This window comes from Leopardus geoffroyi, chromosome B2 (assembly GCF_018350155.1).
Source record: "Leopardus geoffroyi isolate Oge1 chromosome B2, O.geoffroyi_Oge1_pat1.0, whole genome shotgun sequence".
NCBI classification, from domain to species: domain Eukaryota; kingdom Metazoa; phylum Chordata; class Mammalia; order Carnivora; family Felidae; genus Leopardus; species Leopardus geoffroyi.
This window is the reverse complement of record NC_059332.1, coordinates 117,618,854-117,637,651: the sequence shown is the minus strand read 5'-3', so window position 1 is coordinate 117,637,651 and position 18,798 is coordinate 117,618,854. Positions and strand designations below refer to the sequence as shown.

Here is an 18,798-nt window from a genome sequence, read left to right as displayed (position 1 = left end):
TAACCGACTGCGCCACCCAGGCGCCCCTATAATTTAAAATTTTCTAGTAGCCACGTCAAAAAAAAAAAAAAGTAAAAAGAAGCGGATGGAATTGTTATACTAGTATTATGTAACGCAATGTATCCACAGATTTATCATTTCAACGTGTAATCATTGTGAAAACTTGTTAATGAGATGTTTACTTATTTTTGTAGATGAAGTCTTTGAAAGTCAGCGTTTCAAAGCATACATTTCAGTGTGGACTAGCCACATTTCAAGTGCTCAGTAGCCTCTTGGGGCCACCAGACTGGAACACTCAGGCAAACACACCCTTACAGGAATTGGAAGGTGAGGTGACACTCTATAGGGAACACCATAGCTACCGGGGAACATGACCACCTATTTGCTAATGATGTTCAGAGCTACAGCCCCAAATCTTAGGTATAGCACCTTTACATAGTGCCTTTAAGTCGATTTTTAAAAAAATCTCTTTTAATGTTTATTTTTGAGAGACAGAGTGCAAACAAGGGAGGGATAGAGAGAGAGGTGGGGGAGACACAATCTGAAGCAGGCTCCAGGATCTGAACTGTCAGCACAGAGCTGGACGCGGGGCTCAAACTCAGGACAGGGGAGATCATGCCCTGAGCCAAAGTTGGACGCTTAACCGGCTGAGCCATCCAGGCGCCCCTAAAGTAGATTTTTTAATGATGTACTTACAAGAATTATTAAGTTTATATAACAAGATACTTTCTTTGTAAACCTACTCAGATTGCAGGATGCAGAACAAAATTATGTTTAGTAAAAGTCGAAGTGAGTTTTTATGCATCTCTGGGCAGAAAGAGTTAAAATTACATTTTGAACCACTGTGTCTTACTACTTCAAAAGCAGTCTCAAGTTTCCATCCATAGCTAACTTAGAAATACTGTCCTTGGGGCACCTTGGGTGGCTCAGTCGGTTGAGCTTCTGACTTTGGCTCAGGTCAAAATCGCATGGTTCCTGAGTTCGAGCCCCACGTCGGCTGATTGCTGTCAGCACAGAGCCCACTTCAGATCCTCTGCCTCCCTCTATCTCTGCCTCTCCCTTGCTTGCACTCTCTCTCTCAAAAATAAATAAAACACTAAGAGAGAAGAAAAGAAATCCTGTCCTTATTTCCGTTTCAGGTGTCAGCTTAGGTAAATGAGCTCTTTGCTATTCTTCCCAACTCCCTAGGAGCTGTAGGGCTGTAGGTGACTGTGGCTGGTATTGGAGTGGAGTTGCCGGGACTGGTGTGGCAAAGGAGGCGTGGCACAAGTTCATTATCCAATTTGTTTGGAGCCAACTCATGTTCTGGTTAATTTACTCTGATTCTGCTGAAGTCACAAGTCCAACACATGACTGCTACGCTTCCCTTCAATGTATTGCTTGGCCAGGTGCGATCCGTTCCCTGCTTCGTGACTTTCCGTTACTTCCTGAGCATGTCCCCCCACCCCCCACTATCTCTGCCTGCCGAGACAGACACCTAGCAGCCAATTCCTCGGCTGCTGTTCTGGACGATCCAGACTTTTCTCATTCACTGGTTCCCTCTTGCCAATGTGGACTGCCAAGGAAACCAGCCTGTCAGTACAAGGCCATCCGTCTTTTCAGAGATGTAGGGGCTACACTAAGACAGGACCCCTGGCACCTGGCCATCCACGTGCTTGAGAAAGTCACTTCCCCTTTGATAGCCCCAGTTTGCTGTGAAGTTAGCCCCAGTTTGCTCATCAGTGAAGTGAGAAGCATGGGGCAGATGATTTCTAGGTTCCTTCTGGCTCAAACAATACATCATCATTAAAAGGTGAAATTTTAAATTCCGATACAGCCAGCTCTTCCTTTGAATAAGGTACTCCAGTCTAGGATATGCCCTCCCAACATTATGTTAGCCCAATCAGGTAGGAGCTTTCTAGAAACTCTACTTTCTGTAACATTTCATGGATCGGGTGCGGGTGTTAGGGGAACACAGGACATTATGTGTATACTTGTCTGTAAATGTTGATATTAGCAGGGGCGCCTGGGTGGCTCAGTTGGTTGAGCATCCAACTTTGGCTCAGGTCATGATCTCGTGGTTCGAGACTTTGAGCCCCACGTCGGACTCTGTGCTAACAGCTCAGAGCCCAGAGCCTGCTTCGGATTCTGTGTCTCCTTCTCTGCCCGTCTGACTTGTGCTCTGTCTCTCTCTGTCTCTCAAAAATAAATGTAAAAAAAAAAATTTCTTTAATGTCAATATTAGCAATTATAGAACTTCTACATTTGAATAAAAAGAAAGCTGTTTATAGAGTTAAAATTTTTTCCTGTGCTTTTTAAAAAGGAGGATTCTTTCTATTTAAAAACTTGTCATCATAGGCATTTGAGACTTACAGAAGAATATGCACAGCATTATGTATAATTTATGAGAGAAAATAAACACCACGAGGCCAAAGTTCTGCTTTAAAATTGGAACACTGTCTATACACCTTCGTATCTGCCTTTCTCTCCTCTCCCACCACCCACTTTTCTAACCCCACTGCCCTGTACTTTGAATGTTATCATTCGCCTGTTTTTGAAATCTATGTTTTGCATATGATACCACATATGCAAGGTATCTTATGTTATTTAGTTTTGCTTCTTTTTGCAGTTCACACAATGATATGGAAACAGTATATCATCCACAACTTCTCTCTCACTCAATATATTATTGTCTCTGGGATTCATCCAAGCGCAGTTTACTTGTATAGTTCATTCTTTTTATATTGGCCTAAAAATCTACTATGATAGCAAAATACAATTTATTTGGCTATTCTTTTTTTTAAATGCTTATTTATTTTGAGAGAGAGAGAGAGATCGAGAGAAAAGAGAATGAACACAAGTTGGGGAGGGCAGAGAGAGAGGGAGAGAGAATCCCAAGAAGATTCCCCAGTGTCAGAGCAGAGCTCAACGAGGGGCTCGAATATTATCAATGCTAATAATTATATGTACATCATTCTGAGTTTTCTCTAAAATGGTCAAATCGCATCATCTATGAATGATGACAATTTTGTTTCTATCTTTCCAATTTCTATGCCTTTTTTTCTCTTTATCGTACTATTCTGGCTAGGATCTCTAGTAAAAGGCTGATAAAGAGTAGAGTAGAGCATCTTTATCTACTTTCTGATTTTTAGGAAAATTCTTTTAACATTTCACCATTAAAAATGTGAACCCTTGGGGCGCCTTGGGTGGCTCAGTCGGTTGAGCGTCCAACTTCGGCTCAGGTCACGATCTCGCAGTCCGTGAGTTCGAGCCCCGCGTTGGGCTCTGGGCTGATGGCTCAGAGCCTGGAGCCTGCTTCCGATTCTGTGTCTCCCTCTCTCTCTGACCCTCCCCGTTCATGCTCTGTCTCTGTCTCAAAAATAAATAAACTTAAAAAAAATTAAAAAAAATAAAAATGTGAGCCCTAGGTTTTTGGTAGATAGCTTTATACATTTAAAAAATATCTCTTGGGGCGCCTGGGTGGCACAGTCGGTTAAGCGTCCGACTTCAGCCAGGTCACGATCTCGCGGTCCGTGAGTTCGAGCCCCGCGTCGGGCTCTGGGCTGATGGCTCAGAGCCTGGAGCCTGTTTCTGATTCTGTGTCTCCCTCTCTCTCTGCCCCTCCCCTGTTCATGCTCTGTCTCTCTCTGTCCCAAAAATAAATAAACGTTGAAAAAAAAAATTAAAAAAAAAATATCTCTTATTTTGATGAAAGGTTTTTTTTCTTTAATTTTAAAGGGGTGTTGAATTTTATACAGACATTTTTCTGCATTGTTTGAAAAGTGGTCATTTAAAAAACCTTAATGGGTTAATGCAGTATATGATATTTACACATATTTATAAAATCCAAGTTAATTATAGCACTGTCAATAGGCCACATTTCTCAAAACCTATTTCTTTTTGGTCCAAATCTTTCTATCACAGTGGTCCTAAAATTCAGATTTCACTATGAAAAGTATGTGAAATGTAACGGTAAGTCAATCATACCTCCTTTTAGTTTACATAGTCCCCTTAGTAATGTCAGACCATTGTACTTCTGGAAATAAACTGAAGTTAGTTGTTTCCTGTTCCCAATATTCATAATTTTGTTCATGGACGAAACTGACTTACAGTTTTCCTCTTATAGTGATTTTTTTCAGGTTTGGGGATTCATAGAATGGGTTGGAATCCTTCATAGAATTCCTTTTGTTTCCCCCCAAATTCCTGAAAAAAATTGCATAAATTTGGAACACTCTGTTTTGAAAGTTTAGCAGAATTTGTCTATAAAACCTTCAGGTCTTGGCAAATTCTTTGTGGAAAGACTTTTGTTTTCCAGTTAAATTTATGTAACACTATAGGAATTTCTTTTCGGTAAATTATACTTATCTAGAGGTTTATTCACATGGTTTATCTTGCAAATCATCCTCTGTTCATAGAAAGTGGGTCTACCTAAAGATTTCCTAATGTTCTTGGAAGAGCCTTTATGTAGATATATTTTAGGTGATTTTTTTGTTGTTTTCATTTTTACAGGTGACATCTGCTCACATTCTGGTCAGCTAGACAGTTTATCAACTTGTTAATTCAAATGCAGTTCAGCCAACTGTCACTTCAACAAATTTTTCTAGAAACACTTTTTGGCTCCTCAAACTGTCTTAGACTTTTTTTAAAAAAAAATTTTTTTAACATTTATTTATTTTTAAGACAGAGAGAGATAGAGCATGAACGGGGGAGGGGCAGAGAGAGAGGGAGACACAGAATCGGAAGCAGGCTCCAGGCTCTGAGCCATCAGCCCAGAGCCAGACGCGGGGCTCGAACTCACGGACCACGAGATCGTGACCTGAGCCGAAGTCGGACGCTCAACCCACTGAGCCACCCAGGCGCCTCTGTCTTAGACTTTTAATAAGGATATGTGGGGTACTTCTTAGCCACCCCACCTCACCCAATATACTCAAATTTATAGTAAATATAATTGATAGTTTGATGATTTAGCATCACAAAATACCCACTGTTATTATTTTGAATTTGGATTTTATGGCATGGTGGTGCAGCTATAAAAAGGCATTTAAAAACAAAAAAAATACAAACAACAGCAACAACAAAACCTTAATTTAAAATCTTTTTCTTTTAATATTTTGTCTTCTAAAATTTATATGAGTAGAAATAAAAAAAATTCCTGTTAAGTGTGAACCTTCTGGCTAATCTAGGTTTCCACGAAAAGGCTATGTAGAAAATGAAGTTAACTCTTAGATCTGTCAAGAGAACAGATTATAGTCCCATAAGTAATGAACTATCTGATTTGTTAAAGACTGTCCACTTGTTAACCACATTCAAGGCCACGTGTAACCACAAGTGGTAACACTCACCTTAGGAGTGCATTAAGAGTGTGCAATAACAGCCTATAATTCGGAAGTGTTAAACTGCCACTTGAAGAATGGAGCATATTGATATTTTGAAAATATTTTGCAGGAAGAAACTGTTTGTTTAGATTCTGAGGCAGATGAACATATTAGCTGGTTCCAGCAAGAATATATGAAGACAGAAAAGGACTGGGGAGAAATTGATAAGAGAATGAGCCGGACTTTGGAAATAAGAAGAAAGTTGATTAGCAGCAGAACACCTCTGAAGGACATTCTTAAAATGTTTCCTTTCTTAAAGTGCCCTTATCAGGTATCTTTATTTGCTTATAACACCTTCTGATTTTAATGTCCAAATTGATTTTTCTCTTTTCTTTTGGAGTGTAACAGAACGATGTAGCAAGATGGTGGGTGTGAATCTTGGTAGGGTGTGTAAGGCTCCACGGGCTACAACTAGGACCATTACAACTAGGTAAGAATTTCTGGAACATGCACTGCCTGCCTTCAGCTTCAAAGATCTCTCTGTCATTACACATATTGTGGAGGCTGGGAGACCACTACTTAGGGCTATTTTGACAGTGTGAAACATTTTCCCTTTGCATTTATTTATTTATTTATTTAAAAATCTTAATGCATTTTATTTTTTAATGGTTTCAGGAATAAAATTTAGAGATTCATCACTTACATATAACACCCTTTGCATGCAGTTAGACAATCAAGAAAGTTTACTAAGGAACTGTTAATATGCAGCTTTGCCCAATATCTATTTCCTTTATGATTCCCAATAATTTCATAAAGTGGTTTTAAAATACATAAAGTTTAATAGGTAACTCCAATAACCTTCCATTTAGTTTACCTAAGGTGGCCATTAAAGGGTCCTATTACAATTTTAGTGTAATTTTATCCGTAGTACATAATGAAAGATTCACCCAAGATTTTAGCCAGTATTATTTAAGAGTAATAGCCAGGAGGCTTTGGTTATTAGAAGAGTATGCCAGATTGACAACCTGCATATTGTTTTAAATCAAAACCATTTCCAACTGAGAGCCTATAAACTTCTTAAATGTAAGCAGCATATATTTTAAACATCTTCGTATAAGTTCTCCAAGTGCCTAGCGGAACAGTCTCCATGCAATACAAATGAAAAGTTGATTTTTTTGAATGCTGTGTGAATTAGTGGATGATTGGTGTCTCGGTCTGTTTGGGTTGCTATAACAAAACACCATAGACTAGATGGCTTATGAACAGCAGGAATTTACTCCCCATTGTCCTGCAGGTGGAGTGATCCAAGATGAAGGCACTGCTAGATTTGGTGTCTGATGAGACCCTGCTTTCTGGTTCATGAATGGCATTCTCTAGCTTCTCTAACTTCACGTGGCTGAAGGGGCAATCTGGCTCTCTGGGGTCTCTTTTGTAAGGGTGGGAATCCCATTCATGAAGGCTGCATCCTCCTAACCAGGCCCTTCTCAAAGGCCTCACCTCTTAATACCATCACACTGAGCATTAGGTTTAACATAAGAATTTGTGGGGTGGGGGATAAACATTCAGTCCGTAGCAGTTAGTAAGGCTGCTGTGGACGCTGGAGTTGCAGCCTTACGGGCCTTCACTGGAGTGCAGCCTGCGCAGGTTTGTGATTAAAATACCTAAGCTATGGTTCAGCATCCTTTCAAAGAACGATAGATGAGAGTGAGTCTGAGTGGGGAGTGGACAGTGGATTTTAGACCAGAGATGGTCTCTCATGCTTTGTCTTAAGTCTCTTTTTCTCCCAACCCTTCAGGCATTTCACCCTTTATATCCAAAATATGGATTGGGATATGGTTTTTGTAATGACTATACTACTTAATGAATAAAGTGGACTATTTTTTCAAACAAAAGAGTTGAACGGGGGGCGCCTGGGGGGCTCAGTCAGTCAAGCATACGACGTCGGCTTAGGTCATGATCTCATGGTTCATGGGTTCGAGCCCCGTGTAGGGCTCTGTGCTGACAGCTCACAGCCTGGAGACTGCTTCAGATTCTACGTCTCCCTCTCTCTCTCTGCCCCTCCCCTGCTCGCACTCTGTCTCTCTCGCTCAAAAATAAATATTAAAATAAAAAAAAAGAGTTGAACATTTTAGCTTTCTTCAGGGAGTACCTCCCAAACTAAGCCTTGTGTGGCCAGCTGGGGTTTACAAAATTTGTAAAACCCTTGTTGTGCTTCCTAAAATAAAAGCAAACTTAACCTTACTTACAAATACCCAGTTAATGAACAGTCCCTATAGCCGGACGGCTGCTCCTGCTCCAAACTATTCCCACCACTTGTTGCTACTGATACTACCATTGTGTAGTGCTATGAGCTTAGGGAGCTTATGGCACAGGTATGGCCGAAGAGAAGTGGCCAGTGTAGGACATTGGACCAAGGAGTTTACATGGACCCTTCATCACCACCTGCACTCATCAATCTCCTCCTGTGAAAACACTGTCTTTCAAGAGAAAGTGGGATGCTAGTTAGACACTAAGATTTCAGCCCTTGGTCTGCTCATTGCTATAGAGGTATTATGGCTCTAAAATTTCTCACTGAACAAAGCGAGGATATATACCTTTGCAAAAATGTGTGCGTGTGCACACACACACATACACACATCTGCATCTGCTTATGTATCTATACATAAGTATTAAACACCATGAGTTCACATTTATGCCTTCAATTCCAACCCAAACCACAGGGCTTATTCTAACCTACCCTCTTTCCATACATTCTAACTCTCTTCAACAGTGAGAAACCTGACACCTATTACCCTCAATATATTTACTTATTTCTATTGATCAGTCTTCAAGTTCATGAACCTTTTCTTTGCATTTTCCAGTATGCATTTCCCTATCCAGTGATGTTTGCATTTCAGTAAATATTATTTTCAGTTCTGAATTTCAATTTGGTTCTTTTTTGATTTATATCCCATTTCTCTGCTGAGATGCTCCACGTCATGATATGAAATTCGCTGGTCTTACCATGTTCCCCACCATCCTAACTTAGTGGTCCACTGAGGGTTGGCTGGTAACAGAGCCTAATGGGCATTCCAGTTTTCTGATAACTACTTCTGGACCAAATTTTTGGGCAACTGATGATCTACCAAAATGTTCAAGAAATGAACATTTGTGGGTAGTATGTAACTATTCTTTACAGAGTTTTAGGGAGAGTGATGATTACATTAATTCCTACTAGTGTGAATGATGATAAATGGTCTTATAATGCCACTCTGTCAAAAAAAAAAAAAAAAGCAGGGAGGTGGCAGCGGTGGTGGAATTCTCAGAGGGAGAGTACTTAGGCAGTGGCAGGAAAAGGTGATGTTGAGTAAAGGGGTTTCCATATAGGTTAACTGGTTTTGCTGTCACTTTGTAGTCAGATCTCCTACACTTACTATTCACCACTTACTCTTGTTTCTAAAGCTCTTCCCTTTCCCTTTAGAATGCTATGGTTAGGTATTTTTTGAAGGTTTGCTTCCTAAAATCTAACAATTTTCTTATTTTGCCTCTTGTTGGTACTGCCTAAAGAAAGAAGACCCTAGAATCTTAGCTGATCAAATAGCCAAAATATGCATACAGAAGTTGGAGCCCTCATTTAGTTGAGCCTGCATGCAAAGTTTTAATTCTATGGGCATAGAAATTTGCCATATCCATTATTTATCTTTTCCTATTTACTTCAGCCTTGCTTTCTTTTTTCCGCCTGTCATTACGTCTTTATTTCTCCACTAAAGCTACTCATATATCTTGTATAGATTTTAAACTAGCACTCAAAGTTCAATAAAATCCTAAGGAGTTATTTACTTCCTTATAGTCAGTACATTAGCTTTTCTTGTGGTCTTTTTCTTCTGTTTTCTAGATGTTCAGAGAATTCCAGCTTCTTACAAGAACAGATATTTATAAGAAAACAAGACACATTTTGGAATCCTATTCGGAAAATATACTGACTTCTTTTTCAGTGGTGCACAATCCAATCAATATTGCATTGCAAGAAAAACTGAAACAGCACACAGATGAAGACATGTTGAAACGTTAGTAAACCTGGGGGTGGGGCAATCTAGTCAGTTACCTGTTTAATCCAGGATAGAGAAGCTCTGTTTTGGAAATAAGTAATTCAGTGAAACAACACACAGGATAGAAAAAAGAACTTCTCAAATAGGAGGAGCCTAGGTACAGAATTAAAAGTACACTTGAGGGGCACATGGGTAGCTCAGTCTGTTAAGCATCTGACTTCAGCTCAGGTCATGATCTCACGGTCCATGGGTTCGAGCCCTGCATCGGACTCTGTGCTGACAGCTCAGAGCCTGGAGGCTGCTTTGGATTCTGTGTCTCCCTCTCTCTCTGCCCCTCCCCCACTCATGCTCTGTCTCTTTCTCTCTCAAAAATGAACAAACATTAAAAAATATTTTTTAAAAAAAGTACACTTGATTTGGTAAAATCCTATTTAGGGAACCAGCAACCTGTTAATTTCATAATACAATCACAAGGTAAAGCATGCTAAAATCTTCCTGGGTGATGGACAGAGAGTACAGGACTCTGATCTTCTCCTGGCCATGATCTGGAGAGCGGGACATGAGACGTAGATGCTTATTCGAAAAGGATGTTGGTAAAATGCTTGTGAAACACTGGTTCAAGAAGACTGGTTTGTTCTCTGTAGAAGCAAATGATTAAAAAAAAAAATCCACATTTTAAGACTGGCTTTGCTTAAAATTGGCAAAAGCTTATTTTTACTTGGACTTTAAGCATGTTTACTTTGGCAGATATGAAGATGACAGCCACATGTTTGCTCCTACCAGATGTTTTTGGGGACGATCCCAGTCTTTTTGTCATCGTGAATGAGAAGGTATGTAGTATGTCAATGATTGGGTTTGACAGTTCATGTCTTCATGTGATCATTTATTCGAACGCAGGGTGGTGGCCCCTTTTGAAGTATGGTTTTGTCATATTTACCAATATGGTGCACAGCAACAAGCTCATTTACCGTAACACCACGGTTAAATTGAGGCACCTTTATGATTTAGCTATTTTCCATATCACAGAGTGGTGACTCCATTATCTATTTTTTTTCAGGTGCAAGTGTCCACACCCGTGTTAGAAGTCAAGAACCCTTTCAACACCGATGTCTGTGAATTTTCTTTGTATTTAGAAAAAGAGAAGCTCACGAAGGTGGATGACTGTGTTACAGCCTTAGCTGCTCTCATAGCTGCCTTCCATGTATTTGGAGTTGAGTGTCCAAGAGGACTGTCCCAAACCCTCAACTTCCTAGAGACGTTGATTTTTGACATGCACAGTCCTCATATTCCTTCTATGAAAGAAAAGGAAAAGGAAATAGCGTTTCGACACCCACTTACCTAATGAGATGCCAAATATTGGATCAGAATTGATTTCTAGGGAAACCTAAAACTTTGCAAAAAATTGTTTTGACTTAGGGTTATGGTAGAGGTAGGTATTATCTTGTGTCAAAGGATGCAAATGAATTTCAGTACCTTCTTTCTATACACTTAGATACTTGAAATTCTTTGTGAAATTCTGTAATAAAATACTATTTAAGAGCGGTTTCTTTTGATTCGAGTTCTAAGAAATTCCATGGCCCGAGCTACACTTTCAAGGGTGCGTTAGTTTTTGAAAGGCCCTACGTTTCAGATACACTCAAGTCCTTCAGATTAGGGTATGACATCTTACCCTTCGCTCAATGTGCCCAACTTTGGAAGACTTAATGCCCAGGAGCTGTACATTTGTGGCCCGTGGGCGCATACTCCCCACTTCCTTCCCCCTGCTGACCTGCCTGGCTCCAGGCATTTTCCTTCCTCCAGGTTTCCTTCGACCACGTTTGTTGAGAACCAAGGCTGCTTCATTCCTGGGCTCTTCTTACTGCTTGCTGAGCTCACTGGCACGGGTCCTGATCACCTGTGACCTGTGTAGCCTTCCACTGCTCCCCTCTCTTGACATGTAGTGATGGCCCTGTTCTGGTCTCCTCATAGTTTCTCCTTTTCTCTGGCTTTGACCTCCGGTGTTGGTGTCTGTCCTGGCTGCCGCTCAGGTTTGTCTGGGTCTATAATATGGACCTGGCCTTTCTCTGCCAGAGCCTCTTGGGCACCAGTTTCTAGACTCGCTCTCCTGCCCGTCTCAGAAGTCCAGGTCCTGGTTCCTCATCCATCCAGCCCAGAGTCCCATGTTTTAATTCCATTTGTTCTGTTCCTAAAGATGGTGCATAAGTAAGTACTTCTTAGGTCTGGCAAGACCTAAGTCAAGGTCTGACTTCTTAGGTCTTGCTGTACTCTTTTCAAGTACTTTATAAGGAAAAATGATAACACTACAGTTTCAAGGTGCCTGCCCCTTGATATCATCACCACAGTAGCATCATAACCTATCAGTTTTGACAGAACAGATTGATTTAGAGACTGAAGAGATCTAAGTGTGCTAATACTTGGCAATGTGATGAGCATTTCTGGGGTTACTTCATCAAATTATTTTTTTTTAAAGCTTAAGAAGGGGTTTGTATGAATTATTCAAAAAATATTTTTATGACCTACATCTCTGGAAATACTTATTGTGCAAATATTGATTCTAGTATCTTTTTTCTCTATAAGTTCTATTTATTAAAATGCTTCAGTCAGTGAGACAGAAGATGAAATTTCAATCAGCTGCTCGCCTTTACGATGACTGTTGACTAACTGCTTCCATGAGACTGGACAGGCAGAGGACCAATTTGATAGATGTCATTTTCACATAAACTAATCCCTATTCCATGGCTTCCACTTATTCCATTTCACTGGAATGTGCCTTTAGTTCCTTATGAACTTTATTTCCCTAAACCTCCCCCCCAACCTTTTTTAGTTTCACAAGCTGTCTTATTCTTCCTCTCCCAAATGAATTTACCAAATTCTTTTTTTTTTTTTTAATTTTTTTTTTCAACGTTTATTTATTTTTGGGACAGAGAGAGACAGAGCATGAACGGGGGAGGGGCAGAGAGAGAGGGAGACACAGAATCGGAAACAGGCTCCAGGCTCTGAGCCATCAGCCCAGAGCCCGACGCGGGGCTCGAACTCACGGACCGCGAGATCGTGACCTGGCTGAAGTCGGACGCTTAACCGACTGCGCCACCCAGGCGCCCCTGAATTTACCAAATTCTTAAAGATTCCTTTCCTTAGGAGCACACAGTGTCTGTGGCTAAAGGTCAATGAAAACTTCTCTTTGTCTCCACAGGCTGGGGAAGACAGGTAGGGGGTGGAGCCACAGGAACACTGCAGTGAGGTCTGGCTCGAAACATGACAGACATGAGCTGACCATGAGGGCAAACCCACATTAAGCTTTATTGTCTGTTTCATTGGTACATCTATCCCCAGTGCCCAGCATGACCTTGCCACTTGGTAAATTTTCATATTGCTTCACTAACACAACCCTATTTTCTTTGGAGCCTGGGTCTACTGAATCTAGAAGTTGCATAATGGCAGCCTGTGGTCATTATTTCAACCTGCAGACAGGTCTCATTTGGTTTACACAGTGAATTTTTTTTTTTAATGTCTTTAGATGGGAAGGCCCTATCAATTTCTACATTCCCTATCCCTTTGTTTGCTTTAGCCCAAGCCTGTGTCTCTCACTTCAGGGACCTCCCTGTCATCATGGTCCTATTTCCTGTGTGAAACCTTAGACTACATCCCAGGGAAGGAATGGTGAAAAGGTTTCCCCTACTTGAGGTACACTGTTCCACCTAAGGATGCTTAGAAGCCTTGCCTCTAACATATAAAACATATAAAAAAACATATATGTTAGATTCATGCTGCTTAGAATGAATAAATATTTTAAATAACACTTAAAATTCTCTTTGTTAAAACATGCTTTAAATGAGAAAGAAAAAAATCCCCAATAGGTGTGAAACCTACTTAACCAAACAACTTACTTATTTACTTAGGTACTTATTTATTGTCATTCTTTGCATCATCTGGGACATAACTTGACAACTTTGAATCCTGCGAATACATCCCCCATAGCTTTGTAATGCCCAAATCTTTGACACTGTTCCTGCTCTCATGTGTCAGACAAGCTTTCTAAAAAAAAAAAAAAATCATACATGTGTAAAAAAAGTATCTGCAATTAAGATTTTATTTCATTCGTGTCAGATATAACAAGTGCAACTTGAATGTACAAATTCTGAACAAAACAAAAAAGAAAAAAAACAACAACGAAAAACTTATTTCAGCAAATTCATGCAAAGAAATAAAAGGGAGGCTGCAGATACCATGGCCTTTTGAATGCTGACAAGTGCAAAGGACCACTAACAGACACCCAACGGGGGACGTCCCAGGAAGTCCCACATCAGAAAAAATGAGAGCAAGGAAGGAGAGAGGTGGAACTTGCCCCAGAATTCAGACAGCATGCTATGAACTGACTACCGACTTTTATCTTCGCCCTTGAATAAATGGCCAATCCTAGAAGTAGACATTGTCTCCAAAGGCTAATAATTTACCTTTTGTGTTGGAAAGGCAGTGTCACGAAAGAAACACTACAGCTAGCAGTTTATGGATAATCCAGGGCTTTCATTTAAAGTGCATCTGTACATTTACAGAACTTAGGGGAACGGTTCTACAGAGAATCTTTCCAAAACGGAGGTTCTTGAATAACTGCTTTGGGACACCGCCTCCTGGATCTGTGAGCATTTACAATCTTTGTGCTGACTGGTGTTGCTCCCTCACACTCCGCCCTTTCACTACAATCCACATACTCTCTCTTCGGCCAACTCTAAGAAAACCTTTGGGTCTGGAGGAAGATCTGGGACAGAGCTCTTTATGGATTAGTGTTTCCATCAACAGAATGAGCCCTTCGGCCCCTGAAAAGCACTACAGTTACATCATGGACAATCGGAGAGAAGCTTAAGATCATCTCATAAATAGTTCAAGATCCTTACAAACAAGCCCCCCCCCCACCCCGCCCCCAATATAATTGCATATTCCTTGGATACCACTGGACTCTTGTAGATACACAGGGCACCACAATGTAGAAGCCTGGATGCCATTCAAATACATCACCTAATTTATTTATATATTTTATTTTTCAATTCCATTATTTATATACACGTTTTTGGTAATTATAGTAATGATGCTGGTGAAAAGTAATTTAACATTTCATAATGCGTGCAAAAGTAAAAACACTGATTTAGAGAAAAGTAATTTTTTACATCTATTCAGCCCCAACAGATTATGACAAGCAGTTAGGCAATATCATGACTTGCAAAGTTATACTTAGCATAATGTTGCAGTTCAAAATATGGCACAGAATTAACAATACAGGTAACAGTCCCACTGGCTAAACTTGGCCAGGTCTTGACTAATTTGGTTTAAGTTGAAGTTGGATTATATAAAAAGGTTTCTGAAAGTACTGAAAAAGAAACCGTGTACATGAAAGAGGACTCAACAATGTTTACAAAATGCCAAAAGTTCTTATCCTGACCCCCCCCTTTACCATAAATAATTAATGAAGTTCCCTTTCCCTCCCACCCCTCCCCCAGCCTCAAAAAGATTTACAAAGATAAATTTAGCTCAGTGAACAGAACCAAAGGATGAGTGCTCTTAGACAGTACCTGGTTAAAAGCTGAAGCACTTTCATAAGGATTCATATATATTGTCTCTTGAGGAATATAAATAATCTGATAGCGTTGCTCTTTTGAGTTTTGGAGACTTCTCGCTTAGGAGTTATAACTGTCCTTGTGCTTTGAATAAAACATGAGCTTTAAAGCAGAAAGCTGATGGTATTCAAAATTCACCATCTTCAAAGTTCATTGTGAGAGTTCTTCTCTGCAGCTTTGAACATCAGGATAGAATTGAAAATTTTGAGAGCAGGTCCCAACTTAATGCTCATAATTTTAACAATGTCTGTTTGGGTCATGAGCAGAAAGGCTTCTCCATCAATTTGCTAAAAGGGGAGGAACAGACAAAAAGATTATGAATCGATCAGATGTAGTGTTGTGGCAAATATCCAAAGTTAAGTTACCAGCTGTCCTCTGCGGAGCAGATGAGAGTTCATGTGTGCAAACATTTCCTGGTTGATGAACCTTTTTTATCTACAATAACCAAACTGGAAGCAATGTGGACTGGAAGCAAACATAAAACTCGGTCCTCTGAAAAATCAGCCCACAGGAAAATGGAAGGTGCCCCTATTTTCCCGGGATTGCTCTGATTTAGGCAATGAGTCCATAGGAATTTGGATAAATCTGGGGTGACTTAGATCCAGTTCCCATTATGGTAGATTTTAAATGCGAGTTCACACAAATGTTTGTGGATATAAACAAAGGAATTCAGGCAAACATGTCAGCTGTGTGCTAACATTTTTTTTTATTAGCTTTCCCCAGTGAAGGAAAAAAAAAAAAAACAGTGATAACATTCATTTTTAGAGTGGCTACAACCATTCTTTGTATGCAGAAAAAAAAGGAGTTACTAACAAGGGCAATCAACAGTGTAGATGGAGACACAGGAAATGAAGGTGATGAACGTGGTGTGGAGAGATGTAGACTGGGTGACCACAAGAAACATCCTTCCTCCCCCTGGGTCTCTTCCAAGACTAAACTTCTGTGCTTCTACCAGAACTAAACTTCTGGTTTAGTGGACAGAACAAAAGAATAGTCTTTTTTGTAAAAATTTTCAGGTTTGGGGACATTCTACCACCTTCAAAAACAATCATTCATTTCTCTTTCGGTTTTTCCGTTTTACACCACAAGTGAAAGAAAAGTAAAACACACTTTTGCTCTCTGCCTCAGAGTACATCACAAACCTTGACAGCAATGTACTGTTTTGGGTTGATGGTGTCTGTCTCAAATTCACCTGCTGAAGTCCTAACAGGGCCCTAAGAAGCTCAGAATGTGACCTTATTTGGAAACAGGGTCACTGCAGGTGTAATCGGTTAAGATGATATCGTACTGGAGTACGGTGATCCAAGATGATGGAAGTCCTTAAAAAAAAGAGGAAATCTGGAGCCAGAGGCAGACACGTATAGAGGGAAGACACTGTGAGGAAAAGGTACAACAGCATCTCCAAGTCAAGGAGGGCGGCCTGGAACAGAGGTTTTCCTCTGACCTCAGAAGGAAGCTATCCTGCTGACAACCTTGCCTTCTTGCCTTCTTCAGACCTCCAGCCTCCAGAACTGGAGACAATACATTTCTCTTGTTTAAACTGCTGGTTTATGGTTCTTTGTTATGGCAGCCTCAGCAAACTCATACCACTCTAAATTCTGTAGACAGTTTACTAAATAAAGGCTGAAACAATTAAGCCGCTGTTTAAGATTTTCCTCTTTCCTTTAATAACAAAGCAAACCTGTAAATCCTTTAACCAGTACCAGGGTCATCTTATGCAACTTCAAGCAATGATTGTTTGGAAGAAGTTTCCCAATTTTCAGCAAGGAAAACATCTTAGTGTCTGTCATACCCTAGAAGGAAAGGCACTCCCACGTAAATTTCCGAATGAAGACAAGTTCAGTGGCAGATACGAGAAATGTTCTGTTGCTTCTTGGGGAGCATTTGCTCTGGTCTCATTTGCTTGTGCCCTGACAGTCCTCGGGTCAAGCGAGGCCAAGCAGAGAGGCAGATCTATTAACACTTCACTCAACCAAGGCAGACCTTAGTAGCATAAACGGTCTGATCGAAGTCTTCTAAGTCATTAATGAAAAGGTCAACTAACACACCGGTTCCCAAGGAGCTCATTGCAAAGACGGAATTGTTTATTATAACCTCGGGCCCTACTGAGTCTCCTGAGATTATATAAGAGTTTAACTTGACAGATGACTGATGAAAAGAAACATTTAGAGAATGGCAAGGCTGGAACCTGAAAGCTAGGAGTGGGGTGAGAAGGTGAAGTTTTGGTAGATTATTTTTAAGGTTACACTGGAAAGAAAAAGTCAGCTTGAGGCGGGTGCCAGCCAGTATATTTCACACAGGCTGCTCCAACGTGTGACCATATGGACAAGCCTCATTTGGAAGGAAGTAAACTAAATTTGAGAAAGCACTTTCTAAGCACAGTGATCACCGCAGTGTAATACTGGGTTTGCTTCTGTTTGCCTTTGTGATGTATATAAACTGCTCTAACTCCAGAGATTAGAGATTAAGTATCTCGCTAACGGCCCAAAACTCTGAAGGAGGGTTTGGAACTCAGGATTCTGGCCTTCCATTTCATTACTCTTTCCAGCACTCCTGGTTCTGCTCCCCATGTTTTAACTCTGCGAATCACAGTGACATGCTGTTTGCGTGTCTTTCTCAGAGGGTAAAGGTATTGAAAGGGCGGGCCTACGCCGGCCGACTCCCTCTTGTTCTGTGTTCTCCACCTTGAGTGACTATGTCCCCGACATGACCCCTTTTCCGGGAAAATCGCAGAAACCTCAGATCGCGCCTCCTCCCCTTGAGTAACCTCCCGCTCACCCGTTCAAACTTCCTGACCCTTCCCCAGACAATCGGCCGAGGCCACGCCCCTTCCCCAGCCAATCGGCTGCCCCTAGACCCCTATAAAACCTTTGTGCTTTTGAAACTTGCTCTCTCTCCCCGGTATCTCACCGCTGCGTCGGTGCAGGTAGGGGACTGAGCTCGAGCTAGCTCGAATAAAGGCTCTTTTGCTTTTGCATCGGACTTGGCTCCCTGGTGGTCTTTGGGGATCACGAATTCTGGGCATAACAGTATGAACGTGCTCACTCAACACACACTTACTAAACACCTATCACATTCCAGACACTCTTCTTGGGCCTGCGCATACAGCAAAGAATAAAAGAGATATATAAGCAAAACCAAGCAAATGAGTAAACCAAAACTCCCTGTCAAGTTTATGGTCTAGTAGTGGAAGAGAGACTGTAATCAGAAAGTATGATAGGTAAGCGAATTAATTAGTAACGAACTGACAGCAATAAATTCTAAAAGGTGATCAGTGCTATGAAGAAAACCTCTGGGTGGGGAGGTGGCTGCGCAGCAGGGGCAAGGATGGATGACTGAGAAGGTGGCATCTGAGCAGAGGGAGCACGGCGTGTTCTGGAGGAACAGCATCCCAGGCAGGGCAGACACAGAAGGTGCCTGGACAATACGAAGAATGGCAAGGAGGTCAGTGTGTGCAACAAACAGGGTAAGCCAAGGATGGAGGAAGCAGAGGTCAGGAGGCTCTCGCCTCTCTGGAGGTCACGGCAGGCCCTCGTGAGGATTTTTGCTTTTATTCTGCTTTATTTACTGGAAGGCTACGCATGGAAGAGTGACGTGATTTGACTTATTTTGAGCAGGATCATTCTGGGTAGGCTGGGAACAGACTGTAGAAGAGCAAAATTAGAAGCAGGGAGACTGGTTAGGGCGTTACCGTGTTGATCCAGGTGAGTGAGGATAGGGGCTCAGAGCATAGTGGCCATAGTGGCAGTGATGAAGGCAGAGACACAGCCAGAATCCCTGTATGTTTCCAAAATACGCCCAATAGGATTTTCAGCAGATGAGATGCAGAATGTGTAAGAGAAAGTGAAGTCAAGCACGGTTCAAATC

The 18,798-nt window shown here is 41.1% G+C and overlaps 2 protein-coding genes across 12 annotated transcripts in view; one reads left to right on the top strand and one right to left on the bottom strand.

The window, feature by feature from the left end:
- SAMD3 (sterile alpha motif domain containing 3) overlaps positions 1-10,865 on the top strand; it is a 57,106-nt gene extending 46,241 nt beyond the window's left edge. Inside the window, exons 8-11 of the mRNA XM_045499559.1 lie at positions 5,425-5,625; positions 9,169-9,340; positions 10,070-10,152; positions 10,380-10,865. Coding sequence (XP_045355515.1) covers positions 5,425-5,625; positions 9,169-9,340; positions 10,070-10,152; positions 10,380-10,664 — 741 coding nt within the window. The 3' untranslated portion in view covers positions 10,665-10,865. The remainder of the gene's footprint in view (positions 1-5,424; positions 5,626-9,168; positions 9,341-10,069; positions 10,153-10,379) is intronic.
- Positions 10,866-14,316: 3,451 nt separating this feature from the next.
- L3MBTL3 (L3MBTL histone methyl-lysine binding protein 3) overlaps positions 14,317-18,798 on the bottom strand; it is a 127,623-nt gene continuing 123,141 nt past the window's right edge. For all 11 annotated transcript variants that reach the window (XM_045499546.1, XM_045499552.1, XM_045499556.1 and 8 more), the window contains one exon: positions 14,317-15,218. In XM_045499546.1, coding sequence (XP_045355502.1) covers positions 15,075-15,218 — 144 coding nt within the window. In that variant the 3' untranslated portion in view covers positions 14,317-15,074. The remainder of the gene's footprint in view (positions 15,219-18,798) is intronic.